The sequence below is a fragment of the Carassius gibelio genome, chromosome B9 (genome assembly GCF_023724105.1).
Source record: "Carassius gibelio isolate Cgi1373 ecotype wild population from Czech Republic chromosome B9, carGib1.2-hapl.c, whole genome shotgun sequence".
Classification (NCBI taxonomy): domain Eukaryota; kingdom Metazoa; phylum Chordata; class Actinopteri; order Cypriniformes; family Cyprinidae; genus Carassius; species Carassius gibelio.
Genome location: NC_068404.1, coordinates 11,080,564 through 11,103,568, shown reverse-complemented (window position 1 = coordinate 11,103,568; position 23,005 = coordinate 11,080,564). Strand labels below are relative to the sequence as shown.

The 23,005-nt window shown below is 37.0% G+C and overlaps 1 protein-coding gene across 3 annotated transcripts in view; it reads right to left on the bottom strand.

The window, feature by feature from the left end:
- igf2bp2a (insulin-like growth factor 2 mRNA binding protein 2a) overlaps positions 1-23,005 on the bottom strand; it is a 60,207-nt gene that overhangs the window by 4,527 nt on the left and 32,675 nt on the right. For 2 of the 3 annotated variants that reach the window (XM_052564783.1, XM_052564785.1), the window contains exons 3-15: positions 21,631-21,679; positions 20,306-20,357; positions 16,713-16,776; positions 15,959-16,246; positions 14,528-14,662; positions 14,325-14,447; positions 12,378-12,513; positions 11,249-11,383; positions 3,276-3,344; positions 2,326-2,445; positions 1,789-1,863; positions 1,559-1,690; positions 478-591 (exon numbers count right to left, since the gene is read on the bottom strand). In XM_052564783.1, the coding sequence (XP_052420743.1) occupies positions 478-591; positions 1,559-1,690; positions 1,789-1,863; positions 2,326-2,445; positions 3,276-3,344; positions 11,249-11,383; positions 12,378-12,513; positions 14,325-14,447; positions 14,528-14,662; positions 15,959-16,246; positions 16,713-16,776; positions 20,306-20,357; positions 21,631-21,679 (1,492 nt within the window). The remainder of the gene's footprint in view (positions 1-477; positions 592-1,558; positions 1,691-1,788; positions 1,864-2,325; positions 2,446-3,275; positions 3,345-11,248; positions 11,384-12,377; positions 12,514-14,324; positions 14,448-14,527; positions 14,663-15,958; positions 16,247-16,712; positions 16,777-20,305; positions 20,358-21,630; positions 21,680-23,005) is intronic. The other variant, XM_052564784.1, reaches the window with a different exon arrangement.

Sequence of the window (23,005 nt, the reverse complement as noted above, 5' to 3'; positions counted from 1 at the left end):
CTAGTGGGTCAAACCTAGTTGACGAATTTACTAAAATCTGACACTGGCATTAAACATCATATACATAGCTGTCAATATGGAAATGAAATGTACAAAGCAAAAAACAAACAAAAACAGCCAATCAGAATGTATTTGATGTTTAAAAAGTTATCTTATACTAATGAGATCTGACTTTAAACTGGGCTGTTCAGCTCAAGGCAACAGAATTAAAGAACAAACAGCTGACTACATATCTCCTAAATGAATGCTGTTGACAGTCGTGGCTGATTAGGACAAAACATCATAATAACATAGAAGAAAAGGGCACTTGTTTGCTGCTGCTTACACAAACCTGGTATCATGGCAATGTATCATGGTTTAAGAATTAGGATTGATCTCTATAGTAGTTACTGAACTGAAAATTGCAGCCCTTTTAAACAATATATCAAGTTTAGAGTGAAAATTAACAATTGAAGTGATGTGTGAAGCATAACTCACCTGGCTGGCAAAAAAATGCCCACTAATTTTGACAAAGACCTCGTCGTTCTCGTCTGGGGTTTGGTCCCGTGGCACTATGACCTCTGCACTGGTTAGGTTCTGCAGCTCGTTAACCTGAAAGAGATTCAGAGAAACAAGTTCATGACACCACACCACATATAACAATGCACCTAACAATAATGTCCAGGTGCTCATTGGTACATCACGTCAAGACCAAGCAGCTGTGATTCCCTTGGGTAACAACTGCAACCCCTGTCTACCCTACAAATGACACCCCTGTGGTCTGAGTCACCATGAATAGAGCCAAATATTTTCTTCCTGACTGGAACCGGCCTCATTGATTTGGATCAGCCTGTCCTCTTCATGTTATATAACATAATATCCAAACTTTAGTAAAAAGCTTTCGATGGCATTTCAGTGCTTTTAGCGAATTTGCTGACCAAATTAAACAGAACATTTAGAAAAATTAGTTGAGTACATATAAAAGGATTAGGAAAGACAATAACAACATTTCCATCATTTGCTCTGGTGGCATGTACCGTATTAGCTTTCTCAGGAACCCTTCGCACCACATTAACTTTGACTAATCAGTTCCCATTCTTTAACAATGACTGTTTCATTGTTCTTTGGAAAGCTATTATGGATTCTGAGAATAACTGTTAACTTTTGCAAACACATTTTTGACTTAACCATTTATAATGGTGCATAATGAAAGGATTATTGACTCTGCTATAAGAAAATTGGATTCGCTGCTCTACACAACATTTTGTTGTTTGAAAAGGTGTAAACAGATGGTTTATTGTGAATCAGAATCCTATAGTATGTTTGGCATTTGAAACAATCACCTTTGAATAGAAAGTCTTACATTACCCAACTCAATGTAAATATGTTTTTCAGACTCCGAAATAAGTACATAAACAAACAATCCCCATAGAACACTTTATTTCCCCCATTTTGTAATTTTTTATTCATTGTTTATTAATAAAAGCCACACTGAGGCCTAAACCCATATCCGCTATTATGAAGAACATCACTGAATGTTCTGATAGTGCTTACAACTACTGTTTTACCATATTCTCACCGTTTTGCCACCTTTCCCGATGACCCTCCCAGCTGCTGAAGAGGGCACTTTTATATGTGTCTCCAGCTTCACTTCTTCTTTCACAGAAAAGAAATTCTCTTCTTTCAGTTTCCCAAATATCCTGCCCTGGGCCTGAAATGCAAAAGCAAAGACAATGTCCATTGTACAGGGGCATTATAGGATTACAAGAGAGCTAAAGGATATAAGTGATACGTATTTGATTCCTTTACCTTAAACTGAGCTTCTGGTGGGCCAGTGATGATGACCATCCTCTGCGTGACATCAGGACTCTCTGCAGGTGCGATCTGAACATAAAAAATAACACAATTATCTACACAAATATATGAATCAACATTATTTTCTGACATAATCAACAACATGCCACAAATCCTTTTATTTCTAGAGCTTCATCTGAAGTGTGAACCAATCAGGTTCAGAGGTTATTAGGAGCTACTTTAATTGCTTGAAACACATGAACAAACACATGCTGAATTATGGGTGGTGAACTATCTCACCCCTACTGTTTACCCAGCAACCCACAAGACTGGTTGAATCAACAGGGAGGTTACGGATGATTGGCTCACCCACACTGAGGCACTATGTCAAATCTGAGCATGATATGGTTAGATTCAAATCAAGGATCTCAGCAATAGGACACAGAAAATTAGATGGATTATTGTGCTTCACATTACAAAAACACAAAAGGAACTTTCAATTTACAGATTTGACATGACAGCAGAGGCGTTCCAGTAGGAAGGAACTCCTACCTTAATAGAGGCTCCTGCGAATCGTGCCAGTTGTTTAATATGTTGGCCCTTCTTGCCAATAATAGCACCGACAGCCTGAGTTGGAATAAAGAGGTAGACCACCTCCTGTTCAGGAGCCTGCTTTGAAGAGGGCAGAAGAAACATGCAAAATATTACATCCTCTTATTCAACAAGATGATCCATCTGAGCATGTCTTGTAGAGGCATCCTTCTTAAAAGTGGTTTGGAAAAACGTCACTCTGTCTGTTTACTTCATTTAGTTTCCCCAAACCACCCACAATCCCACTGAGATACTGCTCACTTCAGTGCAGCCTGGAGGTCATGCCCTGAAGGTTCACACAGGTTTGTACAGAGGCAAAAACAATCCATTCATCACTCAAATCAATGTTGAGGACACAAACCTCTTATCTGTTTCTAAAGGGCCTGACCTGCCTGACACCAAAGTGTAAACCATAGGAAACCGATGACTCATTGTTCAGACTCTCAGCATGAACCGCAGTGAAAAACTGAAGATGCCACAGAGCTAGTTAAAAGCATTTCAAGTCAACACCATTAGCTTGTGGTGCTCAGAGACAGAGGTCGTTATTTTGTGAATAACTACTAAGTTATTAAAATGACATAAGATGTTGCTGTTGCACTGGGTTACAGTAAAGCTGATAACTATGTCCGATTGGCTCATTAACAGATGTTGTCACTCATAGAAAGGGGGGTTTGGAATAAATACTGTGTAAAATATGTGGGGAGTTTTTTTTGGACATCATATTTAATTATAATTAAATTGTGTTGCACATACAATAGAATATACATTAGCATTATATCAGCCATCCCACTCTAGATATCAATATACTGTTAATATGATATGACATAAAATTGGTTGGCTGGAACACTGTAAACAGCGATCATCATCCAGAACCAGAACAATCCATTTTATTGGACAGTTTTAGTACTCACTGTGTGCTGGTGAGAGATGGCACTAGCAGGTGGGACACCGTACATCCCACCCAGCTGTGATGAGGGACCCTAAAACAAAAGAGACGGATCAATATGCAAATGTTTTACATCAAACGTTTCACCAGCTCTTGTTTATTACACATAAATAATGAAAAGAAATTAGATGTTCCTTAAAGGGATCGTTCACCAAATGAAAATTATCGCGTTAGTTCAGTCAGGCCACGTTAGTCACACTTGCATCAGCTGACAGTCAGCTGTTCCTGGCATGTACCAATCCATTCTTGACACCTATCACCTGCGGTCTATTTAAATTCCCATTCTTCAGTGTCTCTTCCAACGCATCGCTGCTTGCAATTAACTCCCTCCTCAAACCCCAACTCAACCAACTGAACCTGTAATCCAATCTAACTTTGTTCTTTCTGTACAGTCTCTTCATTGGAAGCAGTCTAAATCACATTTTGTTTACAACTCACGTAATCGTGAATTGTAATTATGTATGCTTATAATGGTTTTGTTCTGTACCCCAGAGGGTTTGTCTTGCTGCTCTCCCTGCTCTGTCCAAGCATGGCTGCATGGACAGGCGTGTGGAGTGTTGTCCAGAACATAACCATACCGCCAACACTAACTGTATGCAATTATAATTGTCATAAATATACTTGATGGAAATGGTCCTGATTAAACTGTCATTTATTACTCACCCTCATGTCATTCCAAACCCGCAAGACCTTCGTTCATCTTCAGTACACAAATTCAGATATTTTTGATTAAATCTGTGAATGCGCAGCAGATACTGACATGGAAGAGAAGTAACTGTTGAATAAGGTCATTATTTTAGTTTCCTTTGTGCACAGAAACTATTCTTGTAGCTTCATAAAATTACGGTTGAACCACTGATGTCACATGGACTATTTTAATGCTGTTCTTACTACCTTTCTGGGCCTTGAATGTGGTGGTTGCATTGCTGTCTATGCAGGGTCAGAAAGCTCTCAGATTTCATCAAAAATATCTTCACTTGCGTTTTAAACTTGTAGGAGGGTCTTACGAGTTTGGAACCACATGAATAATTAATGACAGAATTTTTATTTTTGGGTGAACTATCCCTTTAAGTTAACCCGTCGGTCCATAGGTTCACTTTTATGCTTTCTAATTTATTTAGCTTAACTTTCCTGCTGATTAGACCATCATGAATTGTAATGCAGCTCCAGGTTTGTGTAGGTTAAGTGCTGATCTGTTGTTTCAATCAACAAAGAAAATTAACAAACTAATTAATTGAATTAAAAAACGAATTTAATACAAAATAAACTTTCAAATTTGGAAAAATGAACCACCAGCTCTAATTTAAACAGAGAAAGCAGACTGAATGACAGAGACAGAAGAATCACTAAACACAATATATAAAAGGAACAGCTAAAAGCGACATTAACTATTCTGGACTTAAAGGGTTAGTTCGCCCAATTTGCATTTTTATGTCATTAATAACTTACCCTCATGTTGTTCCAAACCAGTAAGACCTCTGTTTATTTTTGGAACACAGTTTAAGATATTTTAGATTTAGTCTGAGAGCTCTCAGTCCCTCCATTGAAGCTGTGTGTACAGTATACTGTCCAATTCCAGAAAGGTAAGAAAAGCATTATCAAAGTAGTCCATGTGACATCAGAGGGTCAGTTAGAATTTTCTGAAGCATCTAAAATACATTTAGGTCCAAAAATAGCAAAAACAACGACTTTATTCAGCATTGTCTTCTCTTCCGTGTTTGTTGTAAGACAGTTCAAAACAAAGCAGTTTGTGAACGAGTCATTATCTGGCTCGGCTCGGTGTTCATCTTCAGTTCTCTCTTCACAGCAGTTCAGTCAGTGTACTGTTTGAGGACATGCATTACTCCGGGATATTGGTTTGTTTTAACTCAGAGGGAGTGTCAGCTACATTAAAAAAGTTAACAGCTTAAGTCATTTGTGGATTAATGCGTATTGGAGACGCGAACAGTTTAAAACGATTCATTTCGATTTGGTGAACTGGTTCAAAAAGATCCGGTTACATCGAATGATTCGTTCGTGAACCGGATATGACAAACTGCTTTGTTTTGAACTGTCTTACAACAGACACGGAAGAGAAGACAATGCTGAATAAATCAGTGAATGCGCATCAGATACTGACATGGAAGAGAAGTAACTGTTGAATAAGGTAATTCTTTTAGTCTCGAATGATCAGTGTTGGGAACGTTACTTTAAAAAGGTAATTAGTTATAGTTACTCACTACTTGTTCCAAAAAGTAACTGAGTTAGTAAATGAATTACTCTATAATAAAAGTAACTCGTTACCAGGGAAAGTAACTATTTGCGTTACTGTAAAAAAAAAAAAAAAAAAAGTTGCTACATGTCAGAGAATTTGTACTTTTCTTTTTTTTTTTTTTGCAGTTTTCACAAGTCAGTTGAAATGAGTAGAACAGACAGGTACATAACTTTCTATATTTATTGCACGTCAACAGACAGTTTTATCCTGCACTTCAAGTATTATCTTTGTAAGAAAAGTGTTTTTGGCCACTAGCTTTGTAGATGCGTGTCACACATTACATGTACACATTACATGCACTTTCTTGACTTTGACCACAATGAATTTGAAGTAGTGCTTATATCTTCAACTTGAAAATGCCAACTTTTCATCGGATTGCTCCTGACTCGCCATCTCTGCTACGAATCTCTGTGAAGCTGTTGCGTGTGTGTGTGTGTGTGTGTTTGGCGCCGCTGGCGCAGCTGCGTGTGCCGGCATGTGTGTAAAAACACTGGCTCTGATTGGCTACCATTAAACACATGACTCTGCCTTAGCCAATCACAACCGCTTATCTCGTCATTAACCCACCTGATCACTCGCTGTGTGAGCCAGGGGTCCGTTCGGATTGCATAGTTTATTAAATCAATTCATAGTAACGCACCACATTTAACGTTCAGTAACGTTAACGGCGTTTTAACGACGGGAAAAGTAATTAGTTAGATTACCGCGTTACTGAAAAAATAACGTCGTTACCTAACGCCGTTCTTTTAAACGCCGTTATTCCAAACACTGCGAATGATTAGTTTGCGAACCGGATATGACAAACTGCTTTGTTTTGAACAGTCTTACAACAGACACGGAAGAGAAGACAATGCTGAATAAAGTCGTAGTTTTTGCTATTTTTGGACCTAAATGTATTTTCGATGCTTCAGAAAATTCTAACTGACCCTCTGATGCAGTGATGGAGTACTCGAGTCCTGGACTCGGACTCGAGTCCGACTCGAGTCACTATTCTTTGGACTCGAGTCCGAACTCCATTCTCTGGACTCGTGACTCGACTTGGACTCGTGGACTGATGACTCGTACTTGGACTCGGACTCGGATTTGAGCATTCATCACGTTGTTTTTGACAAAAAATATTATAAAAAATGTTTCGTGCCCAAGATCGGCAGGGATCAGACACTGCTACCGCTCGCTCTCTTTGCTTGACAACACACTCACTGACGTCACTCACTTTACTTTTTTTCCAAAGCGCTCGGGCACTTGCGGGAAAGGATGAAGCTGATTGGTTAGTTCTTGTCACATGACCCGCGGTGCGCTTGTGGCATTCTGAAAAGTTGAGATGTTTTTAACTCGTTGCGCGTTGCGGACGCGCCTGGATGCTTCCATTATGAGGGCGCGTACGCTTCCATTATGAGCGAGCGTGCATACCGCGCGCCTACATTGGAAATAACGAACATGAGCGTTACTCACACACACACACACACACACACACACACATTCACTTGAACACATACAAACGCACTCACACTAAATCACTCGTCGATGAGCGTGAGAGAGCGTTTGTGTGTGAGTGATCACTCACACACAAACGCGCTCTCTCTTTCTCTCTCTCACACACACACACACACACACACACACGCACAATCATTGTAATATGCACGTTTCTTTTTTTCGCCGAGTGTATTTCTGTAATACAGTGTTAAAGGATTAGTTCACACAAAAAAATGAAAATTTGCTAATCATTTACTCCTCCCAATGCCATCCAGTATATCTATGGCGTTTTTTCTTAAATTAAGTTTTTTAAGGAAAACATTTAATGATGTTTTCTTCATGTAATGGACTTCAATGCCTACCAACTCAGTTGGTTGCTATTGTTTCCTCAAAAAACTAAAAAAAAAAAAAAAAAATCCAATAAGGGACTCGACTTGGACTCGAACTCTGGTAATGGTGACTCGACTTGGACTCGACTCGGACTCTTCTTTGGTGACTCGGACTTGGACTTGGACTCGAACACTGAGACTCGAGACTCGACTTGGACTCGACAGTTGGTGACTCGACTACAACACTGCTCTGATGTCACATGGACCACTTTGATGATGTTTTTCGTACCTTTCTGGACATGGACAGTATACTGTACACACAGCTTCAATGGAGGGACTGAGAGCTCTCGGGCTAAATCTAAAATATCTTAAACTGTGTTCCGAAGATAAACTGAGGTTTTACGGGTTTTACGAGTGTTGTGTAACTGTGTATCTTTTTTAATATATATTCCTTTTCATATAGTGGCAAAATATTTTTGTAAATCTCAACTTAAACATAAATGTAATCAAATTAAATATAAAACTAAAGCTATTTGCCACTGCCAGAGCATTAATATTTTTATATTAAACATTTTTATATAGTTTGTTACTGAAAAACAGGTTATGCTCAGAGTCCAGAGCCTCGATTATAACATTATAACGTGCACCTTTTGTGTAGAGACCTACACTCCCACGGGATCCAATGCAACAGAGTGCAGCGTGGGACAATACTTGATGGGCGTGTGTGCGTAGACTCGTGTATGTACGGGTTACAGGAGAATAAAAAGATTTGTCGGACTACAGCAAAATAGAAATATCATAAACATAAAATATCTAAAAACATATCAATCGTCATCTATTGCACAAAAGCAACAAAAACAACTTATATCAGATAAAAATGATTAATGTGCAAGCATAAGCAGTTTCAATTTATAACACGTGTTTGCAGCATTGAGCAATGTAGACAATCCAGGAATATCAGTCGATTTCAGGAACGCAATGGCGGCCAATCAAAGGTGTTTAAGTTAGAATCCAATCACCGCTAAAATGTTGAAAATTGCGTGCTTACGAATCCTCTCATTATAACATACATAAAGTGTAGACATTATGAAAGATTCACTGTGCATATTCTTATTGCATTATTACAGAGCTTGATGAGATTGTGATGAACTGAGATGTTAGCTTTTTAGTGATAATATGGGAGCACTGCTCTCATTCTGCCATGCCAAATTGTGCACGCAGCAGCCCATGCTTGCTATTCTGTTGAAAATAACATTGAACAGTGGTTTGTGAATGTTGATGCTTATCCTAAATCATTTTAGCAGAAGTGTTCATGTGAGTGCTGCTCTCAGTGGTTGAGACACGTGATGATGCCCATCCTAAGCCAGTACTGATCAACATCCCACCACTTCTGTGAACCTTGGCAGAGAAAACTGGTTACCGTGGTAACAAAGACACACCTCAAGATAAAATTGTTTTACCGCTCAAAGGAATGTAGAGTTTTTACTCTAAATTCACCTTGAAACAGACAAATGTACCCTTGTACTGTAAAGTCCATCCTAATTCTATATCCCTCTAGATAAATCCCCATCTCATTATTTTTCCTCTTATAGAGTTTTGCTTGTATTGAAACAAACTCTTTCAAATGAACCTTTTAGAACTACATACTATTGTTAACAGAGGTCACAGTTATGCCATGTTTGTCTTTCGGCTGCATTTTCAATGGTCTAAATGTTCATTTATATTATATGTTGATACCTATGAAAGGTATAAGTGTTACCAGAATCTTTAATCATTTCTTCATCCACATCCAATCAAAGACCATATGCAAAACATAAGCCTGAGGTCAAAGGGTCATAAACTTTCCCTCCAAAGCTGCCATTCCTCATTGGCTCACTCAAGTCCTGAGGGTGTCACATTGTCACCCTTTATAGATCACTGATCACCAGATCAGAGAAGTTGTTTGAGATGCAGAGCTAAGAGTCCTCAAGAACCAAACCTAACCTTGTGCCAGGCTTTCAGCCTAGTCTTTCCACTTCAAGATCCTGTCTCAAACTGGTCCTTTTTCATCAACCAACTTCAGCAAGGATCAACTTAAGCCTTCAGATTGCATTAGGACTCCCTTTCAGCAGTGCAAGTGTCAAACTTAGTCTTACTAATTCATACAGTAAGTATCATTTGCACCGTTTTACAAAGGTGTGTTTGAACTAAGAAACTTTGAACTATGTTTCAGGCTGTAGATCTGCTAAATATCAAATTGTATCCTAGCTTCATGTCTTTATTTCTCTTCTCTTTACTGCTTAAGCTTTAACCCTTCTTCCTATGCCAACTGTATGCATGTGTGTGTGTGTGTGTGTGTGTGTAGTTAATAAAGTCTTACTTGTATCTCACTTGAAGTTCATTGTTTGCTCATAACTGGAGTCCCTAATCGTGCAGTAGTATTGTACAGTAAGAAAGTTGTTTTCCTCAAACAGGAAAGTAACGTTCTTAGAATCGACTGACAGTGGACACTGAGATGTCAAGTAAATACTTACAACAGATCTAAATATTTATAATTAATCATAACTAGTTATGATTGATTATTCATATTTTCCCTTTGAGCTAATTCGATACATCGGTAATTAATTAATGCGTTAGCCCTAATATATATATAAATTGCATTAAAAAAAATCATAATAATTACTGGAACCTATTAGGTACTTTTGTGTACCCAAAGAAGTGCAACAACAAAAACCTGCTGTAACAATTTACAATAAATGACTAATCAAGTTTTACAGTACTTCTGAGGATGCCAAAAAGCAGCGAATATTCCTTCAGTAATGAGTGCTCTCTCACACACCCATGCACTCATTCTACATTCATTAGTTCATCCGTGAGACATAAGATGTTCTGTCTGACTCATCATTAAATATGAAGGGGAATCCTGCAGCACACTAACCGACCGGAAGGATTATACAACTCAAACATGAGTAAGTGCATGCTAAGGTGAGCGCTCAATGAGAAAGGGACGGTGTACAGTATGTACAATGTGACTAAATATCAGGATATAGAGCTCCATTTGATTTGAGAATTCAGATAACATTTCCATTTAATTCCTGAAATGGAACTAGCAAACAGAAAAGAATGTAGTACTTCAAATTTGATTTCAATGATTTAAATAAATTATAAAATAAATTCCTCTTCTAGTTTTTAAACATATATGTAATTTTTTGTATAAATTATCCAATAAAAATATCATCAAACTCAACATATGGGTTATTTCCACAAATTCACATAATTAATAATAAATGTTTAAAATTCAACCTACAGGGATTTGTTGTGTTGTGTGTCTATACTACACTTGATTTCTTCTTTTTTCAATATACCCAAAACTCTTCAAAATGAAGCCAAACATTCAGCTATTATTTGTTTAAATATTAAAGATGTTATTATATACAACAAATGGGGTATTTCTAGAAATGTATAGTATTATTAATAAATGTTTAAAATGCAACGTACAGAAGTTGAATTTACAATTATTATAACATTTAGGTATAAGGTAAACTAATAACTTTTATCTTAATCTATAACTCACAATAATATATATATATATATATATATATATATATATATATATATATATATATATATATATATATATATATATATATATAATACTAATTACTTGAGACAGTAATGTTTTATACATATTATACAAAATAATATACATATACATTCTTATAAATATATATTAATAATTATTTGTAAAAACAAATTGATTTTGAATTACAACTGGTAAAATCTTGTTTCTATAATTTCGATTGAATTTCCACAACATGAAGCAAATTGTTAAAATCAGAATTTTGACCTGCATGTAACACATTCCTGAGGCTGCTGTAGTTCTATACTGTGGTTTGTACTCACAAGAAAAGGGTTGTAGCCAGTTGGGGGTACAGGTGGGACGCCTCTGGGCCCAGCAGCTGTTGGCAATACTGACAAACCGGTTGAAAAGATGCCCAGTGCGCTCAGGCTTAACCCAGGGATAAGGTTGGTTTGTTGCTGCAAGACATCATGGATTATGAATGATTACTCAGCTATCATGTTCTATGTGATACTTACTCTCATTTGAGTAAAAAAAATTTTTTTTTTTTTTAAAGTTAAATACAGATTTCTCAGTTTCACTGTATTTCTGAGCTGTATGAATCATGTGTTTATTTGTCAAAACATCTTGTAATATTGCTACCGTCACGCTAGATGGCTCCATCAACCCGATGCATCATGGCAAAAGCTTTTAGATAAGAGGTTTTTATGCAGTTTAGTCTTGACAGGGAACTTTATATGTCAAATTTTTCATGTTCTGTCTGATTCATCTGCTGCGCCTCCTTCGTACAAAAGGGAATGAAGGTTACAGGGATCAACTAACAGACAGTTACACACGAAACTGTCGCAAAAAACACTTGATCCGAGCATGAATAATTCACCATATGCCTGACTTGAGGACTGACTAATGCGTGAGTATAAATGAAACCGCATAAATTTGATCTGTGTAGTTGATAGAGGCCTCTTCCGCAAAATAAATGACTCACTGAAGATGAAGAGCGGCACTGGATTTGCCGGTGTAAATGAGAATGATGATGCTAATGTTGCAGTATTTGCTCTCAGTCTACGGCTTCACCTCCCTCAGACACTGGCAGTGACGTCATGCATGTTAACGGGGAATGGTGTACATGTGCGTGCATGTCTGTGTGAACGGCTGTTGACAGGATGACAGCGCGTTCTCCGTATGCACAGCAGGGGACGGACTGACTCAAGGCTGTTTCCTATAAACACAGTCAATAACTGAACATGAGTAAACAGACGAGGCATTTAACTGCCTAGGATTCTATTAGACGCTGACTAAAGGGTGATCACACTTGACGCACAATAAGCAGCTTTTTATACAGAGCATATCAGCATCTAAAGTTGAAGGAGTTGAATCTGACATACTGATTACGGCATTAAAACAGTGGCTTAAAGATGGAAATCCCATTTCCTGTGTTCCACAAACACTTACGTTAATAGCAGCAAAGTCATTCTCATAGGCTTCCCTCAGCTTTCTCATGATCTCCACTTCAGCCCTACAACAGGCCTCGATGCTCCCCTTCACTATAATGGTTCTCTCTGGGTTATAAATAGTTAAGTCCTGTAAACTGTGGAAAGAATCAAGAAAGACAAAAAAAAAAAAAAAGTAGGTGAGAGTAAAATCATTGGTACATGTTTAAGATGCATACTACTTTTGTTCTGCAGCGTTCCAGTTGAGGGTATTTTTAATTAAGCAAGGCAAGGCGAGGTTTTATTAATTATTATATTGTTGATATTAATAAAAATAATAATTTTTTCTTAATTTGTGACATTTGTTATTATTATTAATATTGTGTGCATGATTTGATCATATTGGTAAATGCTATTATTCTAATATTAAAATGTGTTTCAATTATAACATCAGTCTGAATGGGTCAATTATCTTTTGCTTTTATTATTATGATTATGATTATTATTATATTGTGTGTGTATAATGTGATCATAAGGGAAGTTTCTCAAACAAATTTCGGGAGGAACATGCACGGATAATAAACACGGCCAGTTCATCATTAGCAATTACACAGTTTACCAATCAGCTCAAGAGGAAAACGCCTATAAATAATCAAGCAAGTCCTTCCTTCGCTATCTCTCGATTTCCAGAATCCCCCCGCCACCCCAATCCCGCACCCTCACCCAAGTTTCTACCCCAGCCAGGTAGAAGCACTCGGGGGAGCACTCTGGGCCGGCCTCCGAGCTCAGACCCCTCTCCCCGGATGGGGGGGGGGTTTCCCCGGGCTCGGGGGTCTTGCCGGGCTCGGAGCTCTCTCCCCGGACAGCATGCCAAATACGCTTAAACCTTTATTTAATTATGAGTAAATGTGAACTCGTGAATGGTACTGACTAATAGAAATTATTTAAATTATTGCATCAGTCTGATTGGGTAAATATCTTCTGTGTTATTATCATTATTATTATTATATCGTGCATATGATGTGATCACATTGGTTTTGACTGATATTGGGATTTCTTTGTAATAATTACAGCACTCTAAATGGGTCGATATTTATTATTATTATTAAAAAAAGAAATGGGGGGAGGGTAATTAATTATTACTATAATTATTAATTGCCAATTGCAAGATGGAAAGCAACAACATGTGTCCCAACTGTTTGTTTATTTTTAATTGATCACTTACAATAATTTATTTTGTGCTTTAATGTGGTTCATGCCGAATGCACAAAGCGAGCACAACACCCACGTTCCCAAAATTTTGGGACCCCGTACCATTATGGCATGAGTTCTCTGAAGCACAGGATAACAAAGATCTGACCCACCTCACAGAAAGACATAACACTAATTGTTTGCACTGCATCGCTCTAACTGTATGTCGTTCTTGAACTGAATACCAAGACAAAGTGTAGTGCATCCCTGCAGTGATGAATACAGTCATCCTGAATCAACCTGGAAGTAAGTGGGACTCCAGGTGAAGAGCAAGTTATTCGAATCGGTATTGATGAGCATTGGTGAATGAGGCTGCTTTTAGAGGGACAGCGATGCAATGACGTCAGGAGTCCTGGTTAGGGCTTAATTGGGTGACTCACTTCCTAAGCTATCTGTGTTCCCAGCACACACTTATTTCTGGGAAATACATAAGACCACCTGTACTCTGATGCTCTGAACCAGATCCCAGCACTTAGCAGCCCATTACAAGATGTCACATGTTCAGATCACGTTTTGATCGATACTGCCAAAGCAAAAACCATATTTCCTATCAAAACAACTCTCCATTGTGAACCAAGTAATCATGCATGCCTCCATATAGAAGCAGATGAATATGTTCAGCTGAAGTGTGACAAAACATAATAGATTTTGACACAACACTGAAACAATTATGAACTTCCCTTCCAGTTGAAAGCCATTAAATGCAACAGACACTTACGAGGAGATGGTAATCTTGGTCTCTGTATCCTCTTCAATCTTCTTCAGGTTCCTGCCCTCCTTCCCGATCAGTCTTCCGACCAGACTGTTGTGGGCCAGGATCTTCAGAGGAATATCCTCAGTTCTACAGAAGCAGGACCACAGGTTGGCCACCACAGAGATGTATTTAAAAAGGTCCCGTGACTTCAGAAGATTCAGACTTACACCTTCGTGTCATCAGCCTCTTTCTGCATGATGTCCATGATCATGCGGCACGCGGCCGAGCAGCCCTCAGGAGTGGAGTGGATGGAGATCGGCTTCTCTGCCGCTCCCGCGTTCTCCTTACGATGGATGTCCACCCTATCAGCACGGGACATGAGACAAAGCTTCATGAAGAGCTGACAATGTCATCAAGCATGTGTTTAAAATCTTTTGGAGTTAATGCTTGCAGCCAAATCTGATGAATAAATGTGACATATTTCCAGGATATTTAGTGTGCAAAAAATAACAATTCTGTGAACATTACCATTTAAAACATTTAAGCCAAATAGCCAATAATTTTTAATTGGCATTTTAATTCAGCACGGATGCATTAAAATGGTCAAAAGTGACAGTAAAGACATTTATAATGTTACAAAATAAATGCCCTTTTGCTCTTTCTGTTTATCAAAGAAAAATGAAAAAAAAAAAATCACTGTTTCCACAAAAATATTAAGCAGCAGCACAACTAATTTCAATATTGACAATAATAAGTAATGCTTCTTGTGTCTAATCACGTGACACTGAAGACTGATGTAATGATCAAATTTAGTTTCGAGTATTCAGCAGAATAAATTTCATTTTTACATTTTAAAATAAATTTTATGTATGTAATGTAATATTTGGCAACATTATTGTTATTGTATTTTTTTTTTTATTATTGCAGCCTCTGTCAAAGACAAAAAAAAACTGTAAAACCTTAGATCAAATTTGTTAACATCAGTTAATAAATAAACGAATGAACCAGCAGTGAGCAATATATTTTTACAGAATTTATTAACCTTTGTTAATGTTAGTTCACACTGTATTAACTTTACTATTTACAGATACAACTTTTGGTCTTCAAAGCTGTAATAGTAAAAGTTCAGTTTAAGACTGAGGTAAATGCTGCAGAAGTAATGTTCATTGTTAGTTCATCTTAAATAATGTAGTTAACAAGTGAAACATTGTTGTAAATGTTTCCAAAAAAATCTTACCAAGCCCAAAGTTTTGAATGGTAGTGTATATCACATTTGTAATTACATTTTTTTTGTTATGCAGTTAATTATATAGGTAACACTCACTATTACAATATAGGTTCTCACTATTAACTAGTTGCTTATTAGCATGCCTATTATTAACAAATTGGCTATTTGTTAGTACTTATGAAGCACATATTATGCATCACCATATTCTACATCTCTAATTATACCCAATACCTAAATTTAACAACTACCTTGCTTACCATTAATAAGCAGAAAATTGGTTTAGTAATAGCGAGAAATAGACCTTAAAATAAATTGTGACCATTATAAAAATAGATGCTGTACAGATCCATTGCACTGGAAGAATTCTTCTGAATCTTATTAACCACAGATGTCTCTTTCTTACACTTAGGGATCTTACTCTCTCACTCACTTAGACTGTGTCTGTTTGGTGATGTTTTTGATTGTGAGCCCCTCCTTGCCAATGATGGCTCCCACAAACTGCGTGGGCACCAGCATGCGCAGGGGGAAGTCTGGCTGCTTCTGTCGGGGCCCCAGGGAGCCTGCAGAGGTCCCGGGCTGGGAGTCCTGTTCCCGTGATGTCCTCCCACCCCGACGATTCCGGGTCGCAGGCAGAGGCGGAGCAGCATCCATATCCAAAATATAAGACACTTTAAAGGAGTAATCCTCAAAGGTCTGTCCTGTTAACTTCTCAACAGCTCTGAAGTCACAGAGTGGGACGATTATCAGTAGAATACAATGACAGTGTACAGATGGTTTGCTTTTGTAATCTTGTAAATCAAAAAACAAGGCAGGGCAGCATGACGGTGTATAACCAGTGGCATTAAAAAATACGCCAATCATTAGAGCTTCTGTAGAAAAGCATTACGATGAAGAATTTATATATATATATATATATATATATATATATATATATATATATATATATATATATATATATATATATTTACGATAATGGGACTGATTTATTGAAATATTTTGGGATAAAATTTTGCAATGTAATTAAATACTTGTAGTTACTTAAATAACTAGCTTTTTTAACATATTTAAGTAAAAGTATAAAATTTTATGCCACTGTTATATTAATGTTATTTATTTACTATTACAGTATTTACAATATTTTGACTTAGCTTTTTTTATATTAAGTTTATTTTTAAGATTCTTACATTTTAGCCTCTTCTTTTGTTGAATATGTCACATTCACCACTGCTGTTTCTGTATCAGTATTAACTGCAAAAAAAATCAAAAATTCAGAGAGAGGAGAAATTATGAGTTAGAAAAAGGGAGCTCAATCATATTCATAAATGTGAAATGCTTCTGTATTATGTGAATAACAGTTTTACACTAGGGCTGTGAAGAGCCACTTGTGTGTCTCAGTGTCTGCAAATAAACCGAGGATTACTGTGCCATGACCAGATGTGTACTTCAGAGGACAAGCACAAAACAACCCTGACGTCTGTAGATCAAAGCCCTCTGTATCATCTAAACACGCACACAATGAGGGAAAGACCTCCACTTGAAGAGTGCATGCAGCTATACACATCCAACAGCTAACAATAGCACCTGCATACAGATCTGGATCTCTAAAGGTCAAGCTGTATTATACTCTCTGGAGAGTGTGAAATGGGGCTAAATGGAGGTTGTTCCACATTACAAGAATTCCTCTTGGTTCATTTGAATAATTACAGACAGAAGCCACTGCAGAGACAATGTGCATGTGCATGGCATTTTTAAGAGGAGAGCCTGCCTTTTTATTGATTAAATGAAGTTTTGTGTCTAGAGGACCAGACAGTCTGTCTGGAAGAACAGTGGAAGTTGAGTGGGATGGCTGGGCACAAATCCAGAGCTTCACACATGAAGAGAACCACAAAGCCTTGCTGTAAGACAGCTCTAGTGATCAATCTCAGAACCAATGAGTGTCACCAAAGAAGACACATCACGCAGTAAGTGCTGAGAAAGAACGATGAGAAGTAGTAATGCTCTTACATCATGCCGAGACAATCATATTTATTTCATAAGATGCAGCGCGCAAGTAATACAAAAACACTATTTGGAAAAGATTTGTTTTATAAATGATGCTGGAATTATAATTATTACTATAGTCTTTGATTTCATTCATTCAGACTGGATTGGGAATTCTGTTTTTGAGACAATAACCTGTTTTTTCAGCCTGTTTTTATGTGCATTCTGACATATCATATCAGAAACGAGTGATGGAAGCGCTAAATTCTTTAATTTGCAAAAAAAGTTTTGATGCTCCGATTGTCCGAAATTGATTAATGCAAATAATGGGAGATGGAAACGTACAAACACAAAAAGTGTGACTTAGCGCTGTTGGATGGGATAACTTCACTAACCAATTGAAGTAAACCAATCTTGTTCCATAGCATTAGAAATGTTGTTATGGCCATTTTTGAAATGCCTTAGCAAAGTCTGTCATCAAAGTATTTCTGTATAATTGCCTCCCAGAACTGCGTTCCCAAACAGCAGGCATCTATCTCCGAAATGCAATGACTGAATTACTTTGTTTCGTCTACTAGCTCTGAGGTGCAAGTAATTTATTATAAATTAAAATTACTATATTCAGTGGCTTCTCCTACTTTTCTTAGTGTTTTATAGTCCCATTTTATCAGAAAGTGACAATTTTGTTGTCTTTGACTCAATGGATGGAAATGAATTATTTGCAAATGTTTTATGCAATATGTCTGGATCTATTAACTTTCAATGCAATTCATACATACAATAGCTTAAATACACCTTTTCTATAAAGAGGATATTTTAATATCATTGATCATTTCACAACGTAAATTCATTATATATTTTTTTATGTCATAGAGTTAAAAATGTCATAGAGTTACAAATGTGTCTTCATATAATGAAAAAAAAAGTTAATTGAAACTTTCAAGAATTTTTTTTTAATGAAAATAATGACTAATTAAGTTCTTCAGCACAGTCATTTTTCATAAATAGTCATCCAGTGTGTAACAAACGTTCGTAGTCACGGGAAAAAGGAGGGAGGAACCGGCGAACATTCAAACAAAACTTTAATAATACAATATACCTAAAAGAGCGCGACATCCCCTTCTCATGGACGACTGTCGCACACAAACAAAACCAAAACCCAAAATAAAGTCTGAGCCTGTTCCTCTCTTGTCCAACACTGTCATCAGTCCCTCCTCCGAAGCTCCTGCGGGACTCGATACCGGTGAATGGCGCAGGTGCTCCACCTGCCTCGATCAGTTCCCTCGGCTCTCGTCACACAGTGTTTTACATTAAGCGTTTTACTATGTCCCAAAACCGTGCCTTAATAAGCATGCACTGAATATTTCTCCGAGTTCAAAACAAAACTCTATAAACTGCTCCATTGTGGACTTATGGAGCTGTATGAACCACTTCAAGCTAACCAGGAAGTGTTTGTCTGAACTCAGCTGGTTTTGTGAGAGAACGCAAATATCTTTGCGAGAGAACGCAAAAGTTTTGCGAGAGAACGCAAATATCTTTTCAAGAGAACACAAAAGTTTTGCGAGAACGCCAAAGTTTTGCGAGAGAACGAAAAAAAATCAAAAAACATATTTTTTTCCTCCCACACGAAATTTTTTCACTCACTCTGATGGCTCTGTATACTTAGGGGTGACTTATAGTCCGAAAAATACGGTAATGAACAAAATCACTATTGTTAACACATATATTCAAGGTGTTAGAACAAGATTTTTAATTGATTGTTAAACCACATAACAGTTTTAAATTAAACACTTAAAAGTAAACTTGTCTTGGAAATCGCAAAAAAAAAAAAAGTTTTCAAATCTATATGAAACCAACATAAATCCAAAAAGTACATTTCTAGGAACTCTGCATATGTGTTTTACACAACATTTCTGAAACGTATTCCTTTATTGGTGACTCATGCACATTCTGGTTATTACTAACATGTTTCCTAAAATGAGCGTGTCTTTGTCTGGATTATGAACAGCTGTTTGTTGTGTCTGATATCAACATACAATGATTGGCCATGTCAAGCACCACTGTAACAACATTAATTTAACACACAGATAAAATTATTTTTAGTCACTAAATCAGAGACTCTTCTATCAAATCTCAAGTAGTATTAGTCGACGCATGTTAATAACAGGTATACCTGTCTCATTCATACCTGTCTCAGCTGTGACTGAGAAAGAGACCGCAGGCGCCTACCTCCCAACACGTTACACCTGGAGCCTCGCCACTTCACGTCCCACTTCAATCCACACACTGCTCACGTCAGCCAGAGCAGAGTTTATCCCTCTGTCTGTGACTTCCTCTCATTCACACTCAGTCGCAGGTGCCCTGCCTGTGTGCCTCCCTCTCACGCGCTCTCTCATTTGGCAAAGACAATTATAGAACATCAAAACTGAGACGTCTCCACTGGCAGCATGTGTTGAAGTGATTTAAGCTTGGATAACGTGTGATCTAAATGCACACATTGTCTCTGTAGTCCACAGTCTGTTAGCAATTTAGACTCATCCACACTACATCAGCACATGTCCCCAACAGAAAACAATCTTAATGGGTTCATAAATAAGCAATTCACTTATACTGTAAATATGAATTTGATTTACCATCCACCTGATACAAGCTGCAAACATGTTGATTACAAAAGTATTTGAACATTTTTAGATGTAGTTTAGCACTGCTTAAAATGTCAACTATGCAAACAGAAAAAAAAAACTTAGTATACTATACATGTAAGTATAATTACTTTAGACTCTGGCAACTCATTTACCTTGTTCCACATTTTCTACAGTACCATACTGTGCTAATAGGCTGTCAAAAACCTGAAATGAGAAAAGAAAAATCAGTTACAAACACAAACAGCAAAACACCTCATTAACTGTTTTTAGATTGAATACCAGAAAATAGGATATGGAAAATAAAATGAATAGTTCACCCCGAAATGAAAATGCCATCATTATACTCACCATTATGCCAAAGATCAAACCCTGTGTGCTATTATTTTTCTGTTTAACACAATGTATACATGCACTATGGTTTAAACATTTGGTGGAAGTCTATTATATCTCATTTATTTGATTGAAAATGCAGTAAAAAGTGTGACACAGTGAAATATTGCAACTTGAAATTATGTTTTCTATTTTAAATATTTGTTATCACTTTATTTAAGGGTCTCTTCACTAGTTGCTTATTAGCATGCATGCTACTAGAATATTAGCCATTTATTAGTACTAATTCAGCACATATTAATGCCTTATTCTACATCCTTAATCCAACCCAATACCTAAACTTAACAACTACATTACTGACAAACAATAAGCAGCAAATTAGGAATTTAGGGAAAAGGCATAGTTAAGTGAATAAGTGTTCCCCATTCTAAAGTGTTACCAAACATTTATTATTTAAATCAATTTAAAGGTAAAGCTGAATTTCAGCAGCCATTATGTCAAACCTACAAAAATTATTTGAATATGCTAATTAGGTGTTCGAGAAACTTTTGAACTATTATCAATGTTGAAAACAGTTAATATGCTGCTTAAAATTTGTTTTTATCACATAATTATTTGATGTATTCAAAAGAACAGCATTTATTTGAGATCGTTATCTTGTGTAACATTAGTTTTTTTACTGTCACTTTTGAAAACTCGAATGCTTCCTTGCTACGAATGTTTCTTATTACTTTAATTTAAAAAATCTTACTGACCCCAAACTTTTGAACAGTAGTGTAGCTCTCATCACACAAAACATCATACATATCATGTGCCTGTTCATGCTCAGATTCAAAACGGCTGTGCAAATGTCACCAGATCAGCCACTTGTGTGAGTACTAATTGCTCATATGGGCCAGCGCTCACTGTGATGATGTCATCAGGATTTACAATCGGATCACCAGGGCTGAACTCTCTCCAGACAGATACGCATGGACTGCAGAGGAAGTGTACTTGTGTGTGTATGGGTGGAGCTTCCTTAATGTAGTGTGAGTTAAAGAAAGAAGCGCAGCAGCCCAGAGGACACAGACAGACAGAGTCTTGACTACACACACACTCACACACACACACACATACACACACTCTGCCCGAGCCGTGAAACACTCACCTCCCACTGGAGATCAGGAGGAATGTTCCGGATCTGAATCTTCCGACTCCTGCAGACACAGAAAGAAAGGGACTGTGAGACAAAAAGAAAGTGAAAGGGAGATATACAGCGGTATTCAACATAAGTGCTACAGCGTGAAAACATACAGGCTGCCTCTAGATCAGATCCGACAGAAACTAAAGAAACTGTGGGACAAAACTACCACTCGTTCTTACATAGAAACCATAAACTCATTCTTGGAATATTGTGAACATGGTGATGATTTCTAAATGCTTTTCCCTTGAAACTATCAAAGACTGTGTCATCTCACAAATCATTAACTAAGACAAAAAAAAAATTTAGTGAATCAATTCTAATCACTGAATCAATGACTCTGAAAACACTATAGTCCAGCATAACATCCTGTATATTTTAAAATGTTTTAACAAAAAAAAAAAAAAAAAATACTGCTGTTATCTTGCCACGTTTTGAGATATTGATATATAGTATATAAAAAAATTGAAAATTTTGAAATTATTATTATGAAAGTATGAAAATATTGTTCATTTTCATGTTAAACGTGTAAAACATGCCTTGTACTATTTTTATACTTAGGCTATGCTGGTTCCTCTGACTGAACAAAAAATAACTTTGTATAAACTATTGCAGAGCAAATATACACATATTGAAAAATATAATATCAAATATCATGATATAATATGCATTAGCCAACTCGGTCTTCACGACATTTTTTATATTAAATATTTGTGTGTATATGAGATTTTATACTATTACTTTTATACAATGGAAAAATACATTATCGATAACTTTATTGTTAAGGTATTTCTAAATCTAATGGAAAACAAAAACAACGTATTCTTTATGAAATGGAAAAAATAAGATATTATCAGCTTTGACATAATTAAAATGTTTCAACTTGCCCATATTGGAGCATTTTTGTTATGGTTATTGTACAGTATTTCGATAAATCCATTGCCTTGCTGCCTATGAAGTCCAAAGTCTTTCTGCACCATTCTAAAATTTGCTCAAATCCTTTAAACCAATCACAAGCTCATCGTGTTCACTGCGGGCAACCGTCCAATGACACAAGCTCAGGAGAGAGAGAGAGAGAGAGCGAGAGAGAAAGAAGTGGAGTAGTAAAGAGAAAGCAGGTCTCATTCACTACTTTCCACCAGAGGAATTTGACTGTGTCTGCGATCCTTCATTCGTCGGGTCCGACGCTACCCACCAGCCTGTGAGCGTACTGACACCAAAGCCACACAAACCGCTCCACCGCAAGCTGTTAACAACTACATTAAAATGAGTGGAACCGAGCTGGCCAGAGGAAGAGATTTAAGGACAGGAAGAGAGAGGGAGAACCAGATCTTCAGAGACA